At 38.0% G+C, this 18,668-nt stretch overlaps 1 protein-coding gene across 4 annotated transcripts in view; it reads left to right on the top strand.

The window, feature by feature from the left end:
• The window catches only part of ralgapa1 (Ral GTPase activating protein catalytic alpha subunit 1), a 94,107-nt gene that overhangs the window by 51,957 nt on the left and 23,482 nt on the right, over window positions 1-18,668 (top strand). For all 4 annotated transcript variants that reach the window (XM_023951896.1, XM_023951897.1, XM_023951898.1 and 1 more), the window contains 4 exons: window positions 1,123-1,246; window positions 2,811-2,966; window positions 7,312-7,470; window positions 9,460-9,587. In XM_023951896.1, coding sequence (XP_023807664.1) covers window positions 1,123-1,246; window positions 2,811-2,966; window positions 7,312-7,470; window positions 9,460-9,587 — 567 coding nt within the window. The remainder of the gene's footprint in view (window positions 1-1,122; window positions 1,247-2,810; window positions 2,967-7,311; window positions 7,471-9,459; window positions 9,588-18,668) is intronic.

The following is an 18,668-nucleotide window of genomic DNA, read 5'->3' on the forward strand; positions in this document are numbered from 1 at the left end:
CCAGGACACGTTGGAGAGACTGCGTCTCTCGGCAGGCCTGGGAAGGCCTCGGGGGTCCCCCCAGAGGAGTTGGAGGAAGTGGCTGGGACAAGGGAAGTCTGGGCGTCTTTGCTTAGACTGTTGCCACTGCGACCCGGTCCCGGATAAACGGAGGAAGATTGATGGATGGATGGATGGATGGATGGATGGATGGATGGATGGATGGATGGATGGATGGATGGATGTTTGAACTTGCTATCTATATAAAAGACACCTGTCCACCACCTCAAACGGTCACACTCCAAACTCCACTATGGAAAAGACCAAACAGCTGTCTAAGGACACCAGAAACAAAATTGTTGACATGCATCAGGGTGGGAAGATTAAATCTGTAATAGGTAAGCAGCTTGGTGTGAAGAAATCAGCTGTGGGAGCAACTATTAGGAAATGGAAGACATACAAGACCACTGATAATCTCCCTCGATCTGGGGCTCCCTGCAAGATCTCACCCTGTGGGGTCAAAATTATCACAAGAATGGTGAGCAAAAATCCCAAAACCACAAGGGGGGGCCTAGTGAATTACTTGCAGGGAGCTGGGACCAAAGTAACAAAGGCTACCATCAGTAACACACTACACCACCACATCCTGCAATGCCAGACATGTCCCCCTGCTAAAGGAGATCTACATGGAGGAATGGGCCAAAGTAGCAGCAACAGTTTGTGAAAACCTAATGAAGACTTACAGAAAACGTTTGACTGCTGTCATTGCCAACAAAGGGTATATAACAAAGTATTAAGTTGAACTTTTCTGATTAACTAAATACTTATTTTCTACCATAATTTACAAATAAATTCTTTAAAAATCAGACAATGTGATTTTCTGGATTTGTTTTTTTTTTTTTTCATTTTGTCTCTCATAGTCGAGGCATACCTATTATAAAAATTACAGGCCTCTCTCATCTTTTTAAGTGGGAAAACTTGCTTAATTTGTGGCTGACTTGGTTCTTTCTTGCCCCATTGTAGCTTTCAATATTTATAATTTGTCAGCTAATAGTTTCAACCAGCTGAGTGCTTGAGCTTTAACTTTTTTTAAAACAATGTTGTTGCTGATGTTTGTCCTTGTTTTTCTTTGATGTCTTTCAGCCGTGAAACCCATAAAATTGCTGTATTTTACGTAGCTGAGGGTCAAGAAGATAAACACTCCATATTAACAAACACTGCTGGCAGCCAGGCTTATGAAGACTTTGTGTCAGGACTTGGCTGGGAGGTATGAATGAATTTATTTGATTGACCTGCTCTCTGTGTCTCGTCATTTCTGGTGTAAAAAAAACCCACCAAAATAGGACATATTGCAATAAAAATTAATATTTTATTTAATTTTGTTAAGTAGATTCGATATCCATATTTTTTCATAGATAATACATTTCTTTATGATAGACCTTTTGTGGTTTAAAACACAGTTTTAGTGCATTTTTTGTAGTCTCTACCATTGGTAGAGACTCGGATGTCCAATTATGACTAATCAGTTGCTTCCAGTTAGTGTTTAACAGCATTCTGATGCATCCACTTGTAGACGACTAGATCCATGTACGACTTTGTTTTCCTTGTCTGAGCTGGTATCTGTCTCAGTACTGTACGGCTGGATACCTCCAACATTGCTCACCATTTTTGTTGCACCGGTAATGTTGGGCTGGGGATCTGAGGGGCTGTAAGCTAGCAGGGGGGCATGTAAACAGAGAGCTCTCAGGTATGGGTGATGGGGTGCTAAACAGCCATGCCCGAAACAGAGGCAAATGTCTAATGAACTAGTGCCACTCTGCAGAAACCATGTCCTAGAAAAAAATCCAGGTTTTTAAACCTCAGCTGAAGCTGCTTTAATGATAACTAAAAGATCACTAATACACTAATATACTATATTACAAATCCAGTCATAAAATTTCCTCGTTCCTAGATATTCCACAGTCAACTGTCAACAATAGGAGTTTGGGAACAACAGCAACTCAGTAGACCACGTAAGCTGATGGAGATGGGTTCAGCGGATGCTGAAGCGCATAATGCAAAGAGGCCGCCGACTTTCTGCACAGTCAATTGCTACAGGGCTCCAAATTTCATGTGAACTTCAGATTAGCCCAAGTACAGTACGCAGAGACCTTCATGGAATGGGTTTTCATGGCCAAGCAGCTGCATCCAGGCCACACATCACCAATTGCAATGCAAAGCGTTGGATGCAGTGGTGTAAGGCACACCACTGGATTCGAGAGCAGTGGAGACGGGTTCTCTGGAGTGATGAATCACGCTTTTTCATTTGGCTATCTGATGGATGAGGTTGAAGGGAGAATGTACATTTCGGACTGTATTGTGGCCAGTGTGAAATTTTGTGGAGGAGGAATTATGGTGTGGGATTGTTTTTTCAGTACTTGAGCTTGGCCCCTTGGTTCCAGTGAAAGGAACTTTGAATGCATCAGGATACAAAACATTTTGGACAATTTCTATGCTCCCAACATTGTCGTAAAAGTTTGGAGCGGGCCCCTTCCTCTTCCAACAAGGTCCATAAAGACAAGGATGAGAGTCTAGTGTGATAAACTTGACTGGCCTGCACAGAGTCCTGACCTGAACCCGATAGAACACCTTTGAGATGAATTGGAGCAGAAACTTGAGAGCCAGGCCTTCTCAACCAACACCAGTGTGTGACTTCACCAAGCGTACACTTTTGGTAAAATAGTATAGATTAAAAGATGATTGGAGTGTGTCTTTAAAGTAGTCTGAGGGCTCAATATAATCTGTTTTTCTAAACTTTCTTCAGTTATGGTGCATGTTGTTTTTTGTGTTAGGTGGACCTCACAACTCACTGTGGCTTCATGGGGGGCCTTCAGAGAAACCGTAGTACAGGCCAGACAACCCCATACTACGCCACATCCACCACTGAAGTAATTTACCATGTGTCAACTCGTATGCCTCACGACCAGGACCAGAACCTTACTAAGAAGGTAAACTACATAAACAATGGAGAGTGTTTTGTGTTTTCTAATGGATTTTTGAATTGCATTTGTTATTTTCAGACTCAATAAATGGTGCAAGAGGCATTTGTATATAAACGTTGTGACATTTCATTATAATGACCAATGTCTGACACTCAGCTGGAACTTAACATGCTCTTTATGTTAGGTTAGTAAAATATTTGTTTTTTATTGATTTGAAGACAAAAGCAGTATCTTTAATATAGAACATGATGTAATTAACTTCAAAAAGATTATTTTTTATTTAATATCATCTATTGTCTAAAATGTCAAAAATCTCTACAGTTCATCTTTCCTCTTATGCATCGGCTTTCTTGTTTTATGCCTCTTTGCCAACATATTAGACTGATATAAAACCATACTGACAATTTTTTTTTAAATGTCTATCATCATGATGACAATATTTTAGACTCAACCAAATCTTTAAAAAGCTGCTTTTTTAAGATTAGCATTTTTTTTAAGTTAACTGTTTCACAGGTTTAAATGTTTAATGTTTTGTCAGGTTTTAATTCAAAGGCGTTTAAATGGTCTCCTTGTGTTTTTTGTTTTTTTTTGTTTTTTTTTTCCTGTTTCTTGGTGTATTGCTTTCAAAACTCTTCCATTTTTTCATTGATCGTGCATGGTATGGGGACTGGGCTTGTGTCAGTGCCTGCGCTGGTAGGTTGTATTGTACGTATGTGTAAGTGTGTAATCACACCTATCACCCCCCCAGGCACTTGCTGCTCTGCACATGGCCATAATGATCCTTTAATCTGATCATACTTCCTGCTTCTCTGCCTATCACATGGCTTTAGGCTCCTGATTGGATTATAGGCGCCTGCCCCGACACCATCCGTCTCCCTGATCAGCTGATGGTCCCATCAAACATACATAGTCACGCACAGACACAGGCGTGCACATGCACACACGTTAAGACTTTAAATTTGTTTAACTTCACACAGACCCCCAGAAAGGTTTTTTTTGTTTCCACATCAGTCTGCGTAAATTACTTGACGGTACATTTTTTCAATCTTTAGGAAAGCGGAACACAAACACATCTAACATGAGTTACAGAGCATGTTCACCTACCACACACACCCAGCTTTAGCACACGTTCACAAAGGTAAAAAACATACACTGACAAACATACACGTCTGCTTTGGCATCGATCTCTCCACCACAGTCAGTAGCATTGCTCTTGTTTAGCTTTCTTTGCTTTATTGGTTTGCTTTTATTGTGTAAAAATGTTGCATGTGTGAGGATTGTTTGGGTCGAGTTTTCATTAGTCATGTTTTTATGATCATCTGACTTTAATTTTAATTCAGTGGTCATTTATACATCGTTTCCATTAACCTTATATTTACACCTTACTGTTCTCATGTACCTTATATTTGCACTTATTTGAGTAACTGTGCAACAGCTGTGTTAGAATGTGGGGACGTAGTGTCATCTTCTAACTTTGTCTCTCCCTATGAAATACGATGAAATCGTAAAGCCGTATACATATTATACATATATGTATACCGGTACATTGGACACACCTCGTTCAAAGAGTTTTCATGACTATAAAATTGTAGAGTCACACTGAAGGCATCAAAACTATGAATTAACACATGTGGAATTATATACATAACAAAAAAGTGTGAAACATCTGAAAATATGTCATATTCTAGGTTCTTCATAGTAGCCACCTTTTGATTTGATTACTGCTTTGCACACTCCTGGAGGATTTGGGGATGTTATCAATACAAACGTTGGAACGTCTTATTCATCATGTCGAGGCATTTCTCTTGCAGGTTGCTCACTTATGAGGGATATGAGTTTTCCCACTTTGGTTTGGAGAGATGTCACATCATCAGAGTCAGAGGACATGACTTGCTCCACGTCAGCCATTGCTTTTTTAATTTCTTCCACCTCGGAGTGCATTGTAGGTGTATTGCTAGCTAACTCCGTCTTCACCGCCTGCAGTTCGGTTTTTATGCCGTCAAAATCCTCCACAAGCGCAGTCTTTAGTTCTTTTCGAAGCAGTGGAAAGATCATACAATGCGGTCACAGTGCTTCATTGGTGCGATTCAGCATGAAAATGTTCAAGTATTGAAATAACCCAGGATATATGTGAAATTAGGATTACAAATGTTTGAAGGCTGTAAAACTCCTCACTACGCTTTATTACACTATTCTCAAACAGACATGAACATTTTCACACTTTTCTGTCTTGTTCCAACTCTCACTCAAAGTTCAAACCTTAAAAGAAAAAGAAGTCCATTATTGTAGATTAGAAACAAAGATCTGGTCTTGATACGGTTGTCAACAATTAGTCAACGTTGTCAACTATTAAAAATCATCAATGCCACTTTTGTATTTTTATTTCGGTTTTATGAATGTGTATCCAGCCAAATGTGTTCTCATCTTCTTTTGTGTATTTACTGTTTAGCGCTCGTTCGCCACCCACAATGGAAAGAGGTTCAGTTCACAAAGTCAAAGCACAAATCTTTCTTCAGACATTTTTTTTTCACAGCTCTGTTCAAATAAATGTCCTTCCTGGAGTTATATTAATCCGACCGGACACAAACCGCAATAATTAATGTGTCCTTCATGATCACGTTTACAACCTTGGTACCTCCGTGTTTTGAAGCGTACGCCACCCACACATCAGTACTAAATGTTAGTCCCCAAGTGGTCACAGTGCTGCATTGCTCCGATTCAGCATGAAAATGTGCAACTGGTTGAACTATCAGCACGCAATGAATATGTAAGTAAAGCTCGCGACCAAAATTATGTAGCAATGTGAAAAAATGGAGGTTTTGGACGTGGAAGCCCGAAATTCTGGTCTGCGCTATTGACTGTAGACTTGGGAGGAGCCAGTGCTCACCAGAGGTGGCTGCAACACTTACAGAGTAAGTGTAGTCAATATTTTAGCACAGAGATCAGGGACCCTATAGTTTGCGAGCCAATTATGGCTTCTTTTGTGCTAGCATATAGCTTGCCTGGGGCCTTCAACTTTTTATCTTTCATAAGGTGAAATTGAAATTCATGAGCTATACATGTAAAATTTCAATTTCTGCTAATGCTTGGCGTATGATGCATATGCCAACTATTAGTGGTACCATACATGACGCAAACCTCCACGGACTGAGTACCAGCAGTATTGTAAAAAAAAAAAAATTGCCGAACACTTTACGTAAACAATAATCGATGACTAATGGAAAAAATAATCATTGACTAATTGACTACTGAAATAATTATTAGTGACAGGCTAGCCCTAGATTGCGATCAAAGATTTATGAAAGTGTAGCAATCTGCTCCCATTCTTTACAGGAGACCTGTCACAGATTGATTGATTGATTATTAACAAGGTCAATCAGCCAATCATGATCTAGAACAGCGTGCACTATGGGGGGAAAAAACTTGCAAAATTTCACTGAAAAAAAATCTGTGAAACAACAAGACCACAAGAGGTTAACCACAATACAACGAAGGAACACAGCATATGACTTTTATGCCACAGGATAATTCAAGTAGAGTTTGAGAGTTTCATTTCAATCTTAATATTTGATGATAAATAAGACTATGCCCATAATTCAAAGTAATCATTCATAATCTGTTTAAGGACATTTTCATTAAAAAAATTCACTTTTTTATGTACCTACGAGTTTAAAAAACTGACTTTAGGCATTTCTCAAACAGGCTTTACAAAAAATATTTGTCATGCTTGTTCTCCAGTCAGAATAAAAAAGGAATTTTTGCTATTTAGAAGGGAAATGTCGTTGTGTGTGTGTCGTTGTTTTGGGCCCCAGGGGCATGGTTGACTTCAATCTGAAGGTGTTTGACAAACCGAAGGAGTGTGAGGGCACATGTGTGTGCCGGTGTGTGTGTTTTTGTGCTTACTTTGGCGAACATCAAGGTTAATGACTGATGTCAGCAACACTGACTGGAGCCCCCCTGAGTGCACACAAGAACGCACACACACTCCTGTAACCCTACACAGCCTCACACATTATCCCATCTGTCTTCTATCTGATACTCCATCTTTTCAAGGGTTCACTCCGTCTTATCAAGAACTCTCCATCTTTACGTACTCACTCCATCATGCTCAGGGACACCTGCAGTACCCGCGCACATCCAAATCAAAGCCTTGGGATATGATGGATACAGTCTATCCAGGTCATTGTTTGAAACCCTCTAAGTTTGCAAACAAGTGCTTTTTATCAGCTCTGTAGTTTGTAGCCCTTTTTCCCCAAGATACAGAGATTGATACAAGATGTTTTCCTCCTGTGATTTTAATTTGAACTCTTTTTCTGTCTTGTTTTTTGCCAAATGTTCTCACCCTCTTCAGCTTCGACACCTTGGCAACGATGAAGTCCACATCATTTGGTCGGAACATTCCAGAGACTACCGTCAAGGGATTATCCCCACCGAATTTGGAGATGTGTTAATCATCATCTACCCCATGAAGAACCACATGTATTCCATCCATATACTCAAAAAACCTGAGGTAAAACACCTCAATAGAAGTTGCCAACACTTTCTGTTGATTGTCAGTCTCTTTACATATCAGAAACATCAACATACCTCTATTATCAGTGGGATATTTAAACTTATCACTGCAATCGGGGACGATGATTAATCCCTTGCTGTGCCAATCCGCTGTAACTAGATATGCCACCTTTTTCAAAGCTGTAATTGCTGTGGAAACCATTGGCCAATCAATGTAAATCTTTCAATAATAGAGCCAAGGCTTCTATCATGTCAATACAGTAATTTAGCAACATCCCAGAGGATTAATTTTTTACATTCCCTGTAAGGCTTATATTAAATCTCCCTTTCAATCAATCAGGTATTTTAGGAGAGATTTTTGAACATGTGATTGCTATGTTCCCTTTGGTTTTCAACCCTTTTTAATCACACCAGTGTTGACATCCTTTCAACTTCTGTAAGTCTTCAAGTGTTTATGCAATTAACATAATTAGTGGATTCTAGTGGATTCTGACCCAGAGATAAGCAGCCTTGCGCCGAACTGTTACACTTTACAGAAGTGAAGTGCGTAGTGATCAATGTAAATCTGTTGATTTTAACACAAGAAAAGCGGCTTTGCACTGTTAGACAATTCTTTACATTCATAAAGTTGCTAGCAGTCCATAGCCAATTCTCTGCGTCAGAATCAGATGATTCACAGTGATTGCATAAACAGTCAAAGATTTACAGTATGCCAAAGAGCGTGTGTTGTTTAGCTATTGCCAGTGACTGGTGGTTGCTGGTGTTAAAGGTTTAAAGGGATAGACCGTATATCATTGGGCCCACTTTTAGCACTTTTTGTACAAAAGGTTACTTCTCAAAGGCCTAGACGAACAGTGACTCAGATCAGGCAATTTAGGTAGAAGTGTCTGCTGACATGAAGGCTCGTGGCGGTACAGCTTTTCTGACACTTGAGCATAAACACAGAGATTGCAGTTGTGTATTTGCCAGAGCTAAATTCAGTAGTTCCTCAATACACCATGGTTCAAACTATTATGCAAATATTATTCTATGATTTTTCTGAATACTCAATGCAAATGACAGCCAGCATAATTTTCAAGTCGCTAACCATTAGAGTTAGTTTCTGAAGTGTACTTGACCTGGCACAGCGGACAACTACATTATACAAAATAGTAGTCGACGTTTTTTGTTTTTTTTAACCATATTAATTAAGAATAATAGACGAAAGTAAAGACACAATTGAAATTCATCTTGATTTTGAAAATAAAACTCCACATGCTGACTCTATATGTTTACCTTTGAGTAAATTTGTAAAAAGCCTTTCAGAAAATGTTTGGAAGAAGCTAAGTTTAGTTAATTCACTTCATTAGAAAAGTAAACGACTGTAAAACATCTTCTCCTTCTGTGCAGACTCTGTTTTCTAGCAGACCACACAGATATGCATCCATATGAACTAAAAATCCAAGAGAGAATCTTGCCCCCAAGTCTTTCTGATCTGGCTAATGTATCAGTCTAAAACACACAGAGATTAGTACCGCAGCAATGATGGCATAACTCTATTTCAAACGAGACCTAACACAATAAAAAAATGCATTTTTTTTCTGTAAGACATAGATACCATAGCACTAATAACATAATCATATTTTTTTCATTCATTCTGCGGAGAAATATATTAAATTAGACTGAATTCAAGAACAATTTAAATATGATATCTTCTGTTGTTGTCCTGAAAGCACATGTACTCAACCACAGAGCTCGGTACTTGGAGACCTGGTCTACAAACAAACTCAATAAAGGCCTGAGATTATTGTCTTTGGTGGATTCCATGAGCAACGTATTACATTAAATAAGAAATCCTGAATCAAACACAGTTCTGTCAATCATCAGTTGACTTTTTTTATTCACTAAAACTGCCTGGTCTAAAGAACTGCAGACATTCTGTCTTTTGCACTACTTATGTTTAATCTAATACCATTATTGCCTGGTCCTCCTTATTGGTTTACTCCAGGTGCCCTTCTTTGGTCCGCTTTTTGATGGTGCCATTGTGGACATGAAGATTTTACCCACCATGGTCAGAGCCACCGCAATCAATGCCAGTCGAGCTCTGAAATCCCTCATCCCACTCTACCAGAATTTGTATCCTTTAATGATCTTAAATGAAAGCAAGAATTAGGAAAAGGTAAGCCACTGAAGGTATTTCTTTGCTCCTTACTGCATGTTTGCCCTGAAGAATTAAATACACTTTTCTGGATTTTCTTTCAGTTTTTTTAGTTTATATAACTGTTATTCCTATTAAAGCATATTAAAAGACAAAACACAAAAACATAAAGCTAAATGTAAAGTTTAGTAATGATACTATACGTAATCGCTATAGTTAAAAAAATATTTCTTACATTCTCATTAGAATACTTTAAAAATCCCCTTCCTGCAATTTATAACACTTTGGTATTTTACCCTATTTGATCAAATCTATCATGTGATTCTAACAAACAAAAAAAGTGAACGTGTGGCTTTACAACAAAGTCAACATGGTTCCTTTCATGACAGCTATCTTGATGATATTGAAAAACATGCTTGATTTAATGCAACCTAAACTCTTCTTGCTGTAGTTTCACTGCTGCAACTTTCTACTTTTGTTTTGTTGATCAGAATATGCCTTCATTCAAATGGAAATTAATACAAGAAACCTGTGATTTAGAGTAGAAGTCCTCTTTAAAAAGTTTGTAAATTAATTATCTTTATTTTATTTTACCCCTTCCAGAGCATTTCATATTTATTTTTTATTTTTTTGCAAATGCTGCTACTTCAACAAGTTCTGCCTCGCTCTAGCCTAATCAAGCAACTAAACCAAAGGGATGACTTTATTTTGTTTCTACACAAAGCAGAAAATGGAGCAAAGAAGCTCATTAAAGTTCTCTGAAGCTGTTCAAGCACAAAGACTGGGCTAAATAAAAAGAAAAATGCTTTTAATATCTGATAAATGAACAGAAAACTAATCATTGAGACCACTCTAAACCACAAGCAGGGGCTTTCTTTACCAAAGTCCTTTCAGTTGTTCTTACAAGAATCCGGGCATTTTGCAAAGCTCTTGTTTCTCTTTTAAGTCTGCACTGCTGGATATGCATGCAGTGGACAGTTATGTTCAATGTTCTCGTCCAGTGTTATTTCTGAGCTGAAAATCACCTCTTTGAATCAAATGCAGATCGTTCGTTAAAAGAAACTTAGCATAAACGTTAAATCCTAAATGTTTGTCCTGTTGTTTGCCCAGCTTTAGGATTCAGAAGTGTGCGTACACAGCTACAAAAATCCTTTTGTTTGAGTGAGAATCTTAGTTATCGTCAGACCATGGATTAAGGATACCAAATCATTGACCAGTGGTGTTTAGCTTTCAAGCCATACGTGTTAGTGTGATAAAGCTGCAGCTAATCGGTATTAAGTGTCACATTTAAAGAAGTGCACAGTTGTCGTGCACAGACAAGGGTAGAAAGTTGGTATTCACACATTTCCTCTGTGTAGTTGTGCGTGAACATGGTTGTGAAGAAGAGAAAAACTGCAGTGTGTTGAGTTTGTCTGCCTGATCCGGTGTGATGGTAGTTTAGTTGGCTGTCAGTCGATGCCTATCGATGATTCTGCTCTGTGCCTCCGAGGCTTTGCTCTTCGGTTTTATAAACACACACATTCATTTACACCCAAAGACGGATGAGTGAGGCACGACTGCATTCACATGCATGGAATTGTAGTCTGGATTCAGGTGAGCTAAAAATAAAAGCAAATCTGACACTTAAAACACGTCCTATTGATCACTTAGAGCGTTGATCCAATCGGACCTTTTGGTTGATTTTAAACTGCATTTGAAGCTGTTTCACTGAATGGTCCATCTGTCTCTCTAAATTGTGTAGACTTTTATTGCAAACCAAATAATTTGGTTGTTTTGTTAAAATCTAAATGCAGAAATTTACAGCTTAAAAAAATTCTGTTGACTTTTGAGAGAGTTAAAGAAATTTTTAGCGTATGTAAAGTATTTGATTCAGATTTTAATACACTTTTAGGAGAGAATATCTATATAACAAGTATACATTTCTAATTTGTAGTGGAGTTTGTCAGTTTTCCTCATCAGAGTCCAACAACAAATACTCATGTTAAAAGCGCAAAACAAATGTATTTATGCTTCTTCTCAAAAATATTTTCCTTTTCCTTTAGATGATAGATTTTTTTATTTGTATTTTAGAATCTTTCCTGTTTCAGTTTCCATGTTTTTGTCTCTTTAATTAATCCTATTGATCAATCCATCACTTGTCATGTTTTGATCTAATTTTTTTAATCTATTATTTTACATTTTGTTACCACTTCATATGCCTTTCAACTGGTTTTTGCTCCTCCCCTCCGTGTTCCTATGTCCCTTGCTCATTCTGTCCATGTCCCCATGTCCCTTCATGGGGGGGATGTGGATGAGACCTGCTTACTCGATTTGAGCCGTGAATCCTGGCGCCGTGAAGCATCAGTTCTAACTTCAGGCGTTCCTTTCAAAGAGTTAATACTTTATATTTAGAGGACGTGATGTTAGCCAGTTCAGAAGACAGGAGGTGGGGGTGGTGGGTCAACCTGTAAGACGGCGACACTGTTGGGCACAGCTTGAGACTCCAGCTCAGAGCCCCAGGCTCTTTTGTGTGCGCACATGCACGTTCTTTCACACACGGTGTGTGCTTGGTGTGCATTCACTCCTTCAGACCTTTGCAGTTTTTCATGAGCCTGTTGTACAGAGAGTGTGTGTGTGTGTGTGTGTGTGATCGCATGATGACACGTGTCGCATACGCTTGTTCGGGGCTGTTTGTGCATGTCTGCAAGTATCCTGGTGTGTATTGATTGTAGATAGCAGCAGGTCGATATCTCTGACAGGCTGAAATGCAGTAATCAGTCATTATTGACTCCTCATCTCTCTACTACTCTCTTTCTTCTGCTCTCCTCTTCGTTCTCTTCCTCTTTTTTGCTTCCCACTTCTTTATATCCTTTTCATTCCTTTTTTTTAATTCTTTAAACTCTTAAGCTCCAAATTTGTCATTTCTTTAAGTGCTGCTGCAATTTTTGTTTGTTTTAACTTGGATTGCTTTTCCTCTTTACGTTTTCATTTTCTGTGTCCTTGCTCTGCCTCTCTAGTGGATCTAATTTTCTCATGTCAGTGAAGCTTTTTCCTTCTGTCTCTTTAATCTTGTCTGTTTTCCCTCTTCCTAAGATTTTTTTTCCCTTCTTAGTTGAGTATTTTTCCTGTCTGTACAAACTCATTGTCTGAAATAAGATATGTGAATGCTTATAACAAAACTAGGTTTTAAAAAGGAACACAATCTCTGAATAAAGATAATTTTTAAATTTCAAATTCAATAAATACATTTTTTTCTTTTGCTCTAAAGTTTGTTTTTTATGGAGGGATAATGTATTCATTAAAAGAAATGGGTGTGTTTTGTTCTAGTTTTTTTGTGTTTTACTAATGTTTTTTAAGAACCACAAACAGGCTGGGCGCACTAACCTCACCCGCTCATGAAAACTATAAGATGACCTGCAATTAAAAGTTGAAAAGCCCCAATTACAGTAATATCGTATGTCAGTGTAAAAGCTGTGCAAACGACAATAAAAGACTATCTATCTATCTATCTATCTATCTATCTATCTATCTATCTATCTATCTATCTATCTATCTATCTATCTATCTATCTATCTATCTATCTATTTTTTTTATCTATCTATCTATCTATCTATCTATCTATCTATTATCTATCTATCTATCTATCTATCTATCTATCTATCTATCTATCTATCTATCTATCTATCTATCTATCTATCTATCTATCTATCTATCTATCTATCTATCTATCTATCTATCTATCTATCTATCTATCTATCTATCTATCTATCTATCTATCTATCTATCTATCTATCTATCTATCTATCTATCTATCTATCTATCTATCTATCTATCTATCTATCTATCTATCTATCTATCTATCTATCTATCTATCTATCTATCTATCTATCTATCTATCTATCTATCTATCTATCTATCTATCTATCTATCTATCTATCTATCTATCTATCTATCTATCTATCTATCTATCTATCTTTATCTATCTATCTATCTATCTATCTATCTATCTATATCTATCTATCTATCTATCTATCTATCTATCTATCTATCTATCTATCTATCTATCTATCTATCTATCTATCTATCTATCTATCTATCTATCTATCTATCTATCTATCTATCTATCTATCTATGTGTCCATGTCATAGACATGATCTGTGTCATTCATCTTCTAAACCCAATTTGTCCCTTTCGGTGTCATGGGGCTGCTAGAGCCTTTCCCGGCCACTCGTGGGCATCCTGCACCTCCTGGACAGGTCGCAGTCTGTTGCAGAGCTACAAATCACACACTCATGCACACTCACATTCACACCTAGGGACAATTTAGAGTAACCGATTAACCTATGAAGCATGTTTTTGGACGGTGGGAAGAAGCCGGAGTCGCCGGAGTCGGAACATGCGAATCACAAACAGAAATTAACAGTTCAAACTGGTAAATATAACTAATACTTCCCCAATGTTTTTTGCTCTGCAATGTTTGTGAATAACTTTAGTTGGAGGAACAAAACAGACCGGTGATATTGAGACGAACACAGATCATGTCTACAATATGGACACATTGTAGCTTTTCAACTTTAATTGCACGTCATATAATTGTTTTCATGAGCAGGTGAAGGTAATACCCAGCCTGCTTGTAGTTCTTGAAAAGATGTGCACAAAAAAAACAAAATTACAACCAAAAGAAAGGGTGTTGCTTTTCAATTGAAAACAATTTGCTTCCATAGATTATAGGATATTCCAACTATTAAAACATAAATGAAAGGAAGTTCAAATGTAACTTAAAATAACTGACGATTACTAGAGTTTAGTCATTAAAATGTATTCAAAACACATAATGTTTTTACATAAAGGAATCAATAATTAACTCTTTGGAAGTGATTCATAACTCTTTGTGAACTGGAGTGTTCTGCGCAGGATGATAAAGGGATCTCGCACAGAAATAACTGAGAAGCAGACGGACAGAAGACAGGTTGGCGAGGCAAAACATGTCAATGATAACTGGCATTTCTCTCTTCTTTCCTTTTTCCGTCTGCACTGATCCCTCCCTCTTTTCTGTGTCTTGGCCCTCAGGGCCGTCCATCTGCCTTTTCTCTCTGTGTCTGATCTTTCCTTTACCATGCCCAGAGCCATCCAAAAGCAGACAGGACACAGCACACCCGCCCAGAGTGCCAGCCTGCTGGGGCAGCTGTTTGCGAGCACAGCTCTATCTCACATATCAGCTTATTGCAGCAAGAAGAGCCATCCACAAACACACACACAAACACACACCCTTTATATAGGTTACAGTTTCACTGCTCTTTGAAGAAGTACCCCTCAAAATGCAACAATTTATAAAACTTTTCTGCATGTTCACAAACAGCAGCACAGCTATACTCAACACACAGAATATCTTGGATTCATGAATGAAACCAGACAAAGATAAAAAATAAAATAAGAGGCCTGCTGGGTGGTAAATTGGTTTCACCGTAACCTTAACTACAGGAAAAAGGTTTAGAACCTAATGCTGATGAATGCGGTTCATATCAGGCGAATGTCGATTTCAACTTGATATCATAGTGTTTGGCTTCAGGTGCTACTCTATCTGAGGAAATCTGATTTATGTAGTCAGATGAGGCAATTCACCTTTTCTTACAATCCAATAACACTGTTTTTTTAATCAAAATACGAAATCGTTAAATTCATATATCTAATGTACAATAATAGACTAAAATGTATAACTAAAAAAGCACGTACATTAATGATGCTGCAGTGTTTTTATTACTTTTTAATAAATATAGATTTCTGTCATGTACAAAATTGAATCCCCAAAAGTTCTGTTCCAACATTAACAGCTTATATGTTTTTGAGGAAGCTAAAGAATAACTTGAAAGTGATTTCTGTGCTGATTTTGTGCAATTGTTTGTGGGAGAGAGCAAACTGTGGCAACCCTCCATCTGCTCCTGGGCGATTGGTGCTTCTGGAGAACAATGTTGGAGAAACACTGGACTGCTGCACGCAGGCACAACACACACTGCCAGAATCTGTGTGTGTGGATCAGATTTCATTCGCACATCATCCATTCATTTACACTTGTGCTGATAATGATGTTTGTGTATAAATTTCACTCTCGGGATTAGGGCTTGTGTGCATGTGTGGGACATCCCCTCTAGTGGTTGATTGGCAGAGATAGCTATACTGAGGCTGGGGTCAGCATATGGCTCAGTGTGATAGCGATGCTGTGTTTGTGTGCATAGTGTGTGTCACCACCTTTTCCTCCCTTTCACACTCTTTTCCCAGTAAAATGATGGCAGCTCTGGGCATGTAGCACTATTATCCCCCCTTATTCACACATTCACACACACACACACACACACACACAGACGCACACACCAAGGGCTGCCAAACGCCCAGCGGCCTGCTTGGCTTCTCTATGCCGACTCACAATAGAGCCTATTGTCCCAATGAGACCCCGCTCTGTTGCGCGTGATGAGGATAGCGTGTTCTCACGGCCGTAACAAGGTGAAGGCAGAACCTTAAAAACTGAAGTAATTTATGCATTGCTAGTGCCTGACATAAAGTTTACAGAAGAGCAGCTAAAGAAAGAGTGAGCATGTTGCTGTTTTTAACAAAATGATGATCAAATTAGCACCATAAAGTGACAGGTTTTTGATCCATCAGCTGGATTTGAGACATAACTAGGGTGAGGGTAAGGGTTTTAGTGGCATAAGTGACTGAGTTTGTGTCTGTTTATAAATGCATGCTGGGGTTTAGAGATATTTGTTTCTGTTTTGATGGATGGAAGAAAACATGGTGTAAGGGGTGTTTGATGCCTCTATCAATCATTTAGCAAATTTGTACAACTAAAAAGATTTAGTTGATGTGCCCTGAAATATTAACAGTATTTCCCTTTATTTTATTAATCAGACTAGTTTTATTTTTCATTTTTCTCCTTAGTTATTAAAGTGAAAAGATCTATAGTAAGAGTTGCGGAGTGGTTAATTCCATAAAATACCCCAAATATTGCCAATAGTTGCCTAAAATGGTTGTAAGTTTCATCACACTTTGCAATTGTCAGCAAGTTTCTAGGTGTTTTAGAAGGTAATTACAGAACCTTGATGCTTATTGATACAAATATGCATCAAACCACTTCGGCTCCAAAATTACCTTGTTTAGCATCTGCTTAAAAGGCTAAAACGTACGTTCATTTTTTTCTGGAAATATATTCAAGCATCAAGGGGATTAAAGGAAAATCATACACATTGGCATCAAACCCTTTAAATGAATTGTAAAGGGAAAAAATGTAGAAGGTTGTATTTTATATTTTGTTTTTAGGGTTTAATTTAAAAAAAATGTGTTGTTGTTTTTTCGGTCATGCTTCAAAGACGAGCTGTGTGTCTGTGCACCGACACACCTGTCAAAGAGAGCTGTGCAGACACATGAGTTTTAGCCATCAATGACTCGATCACACCTTGATGGAGCAGGACCCCCTCTGGCTGATAAACAAGCTAATCTGCGCTGCGTATGCGCGTGTGTTCAGGTGTGCAGATGCACACCGCAGCAAGGTGTTTGAATGTAAGTACGTTTATGTGACCAGATATTTAGGATTCAGGAGGGGACCTGAAAAATAACATAGAGCAAGAAGTGCAACCATCAGGTTTGGTGTCATTAACTCTAATAGCCGTTGTGAATTTGGCATAAAAAATTTGAGAGCCTTGGAGAAAAAGGTGAGATTATTTATCAAAATTTAATCAATGTGAGAAAGGTAATTATTTTATAATAATCATTGTTCATTGGGTGTAAAGTCTAAAACATCACCATATAAGGAAGTGCTGTAGGTGAGTGTGTATTTCATTGTGGTTGTAGTTTTAAATAATTACTTTCTAATTTATGACTAATAATGTATTTTTTTTTGGTTTGATTGATGCAGTGATGTTTAGCAGTAGTAATGAAATATTTTCAAAAGGTTTAATTCTTTTTCAAATAAGAAAACTCTGAGGAAAAAAGTCTAAGACTAAAATAAAAATGTAAGTCTGGCACTTCTGGGTTTCAGGTTTTGGTGTTAGTGCTGCAGAAACTGAAAAAAGCTTTAGCTTGAGTCACTTTACTGAGGCCCTTTCGTTTTCTTCTCTCTGGAGCAGCAAATGTCTGCTTATTTGAAAGTTAGAGGTTCAAGTCCTCGTCTTGGGAGTCTCAGTGTCTTTTGGCAAGGCTTTGAACTCCACTTTGTCACAATGCGTATGGGTTCTTCAAGGCTATTAAAGTCCCTTGTGAATTAAAGAATTGTGTTGTACAAAAGTTGCCATCTTGCCGTGATCATGTTCCCGCAACAAACCACTGCATAAAAAACTGCACTGACAACAACTGACTGGTAAAACATTTTTAGCATCAGATTACAAACCTTAAATGATTCAAGCCTTTTAAAAAAGAAGAGTCTTTTAAAAGAAGTATTTACCTGTATCAATCAGTCAAGTTTGTTGTCCAGGGGAACTCCAAGGTATTTAAAAGTAGGAACAATCTTAATGATGTTGTCATCAATTTTGACAGGCTCATGTGATCATCTCCTTTGTCTTAGATGCGTGTGAAAGGGGTCCATTACGTTTACTCCAGACGATAAAATCAGAGATGACTTTCTGTACTCCCGCTCATCCCCATTCCTCACACATCCAACTACATCTGTGTCATCAAAGTATTTCTGTAGATGACATACATGTGAAGTCGGTAGTGTACAAGGTGAACAGGGCTGGGGAAAGCATTATTACTAGTGATTACAGTTCCTGATGCAGTGTTTCCCAACCTGACAAACTGAGGCCTCTCTGTAAATTAGTTTTCAATCTAAGACATAAAAACACCCAGTTATCTTAGCTTCTTGCTCAGTAACATTGATTGTATAGTGTTAAATGCACTTGAAAATCAAAAACCATAACCCTTTTCTTACATTTCATCATCCACCTTAAAAGAACATAAACACTCACTCGGGCACAGGTATTAGCTCACCTTTGCACAAATAGTTTGCGTGACTGAATGAAATGTTTCACACTTGCTAGTCTGAATGCATAAGTATGCGTGTGTGAACATTAACTGTATTGTGTACATGTTGACAT

This window comes from Oryzias latipes, chromosome 22 (assembly GCF_002234675.1).
Source record: "Oryzias latipes chromosome 22, ASM223467v1".
In the NCBI taxonomy this organism is placed as follows: Eukaryota; Metazoa; Chordata; class Actinopteri; order Beloniformes; family Adrianichthyidae; genus Oryzias; species Oryzias latipes.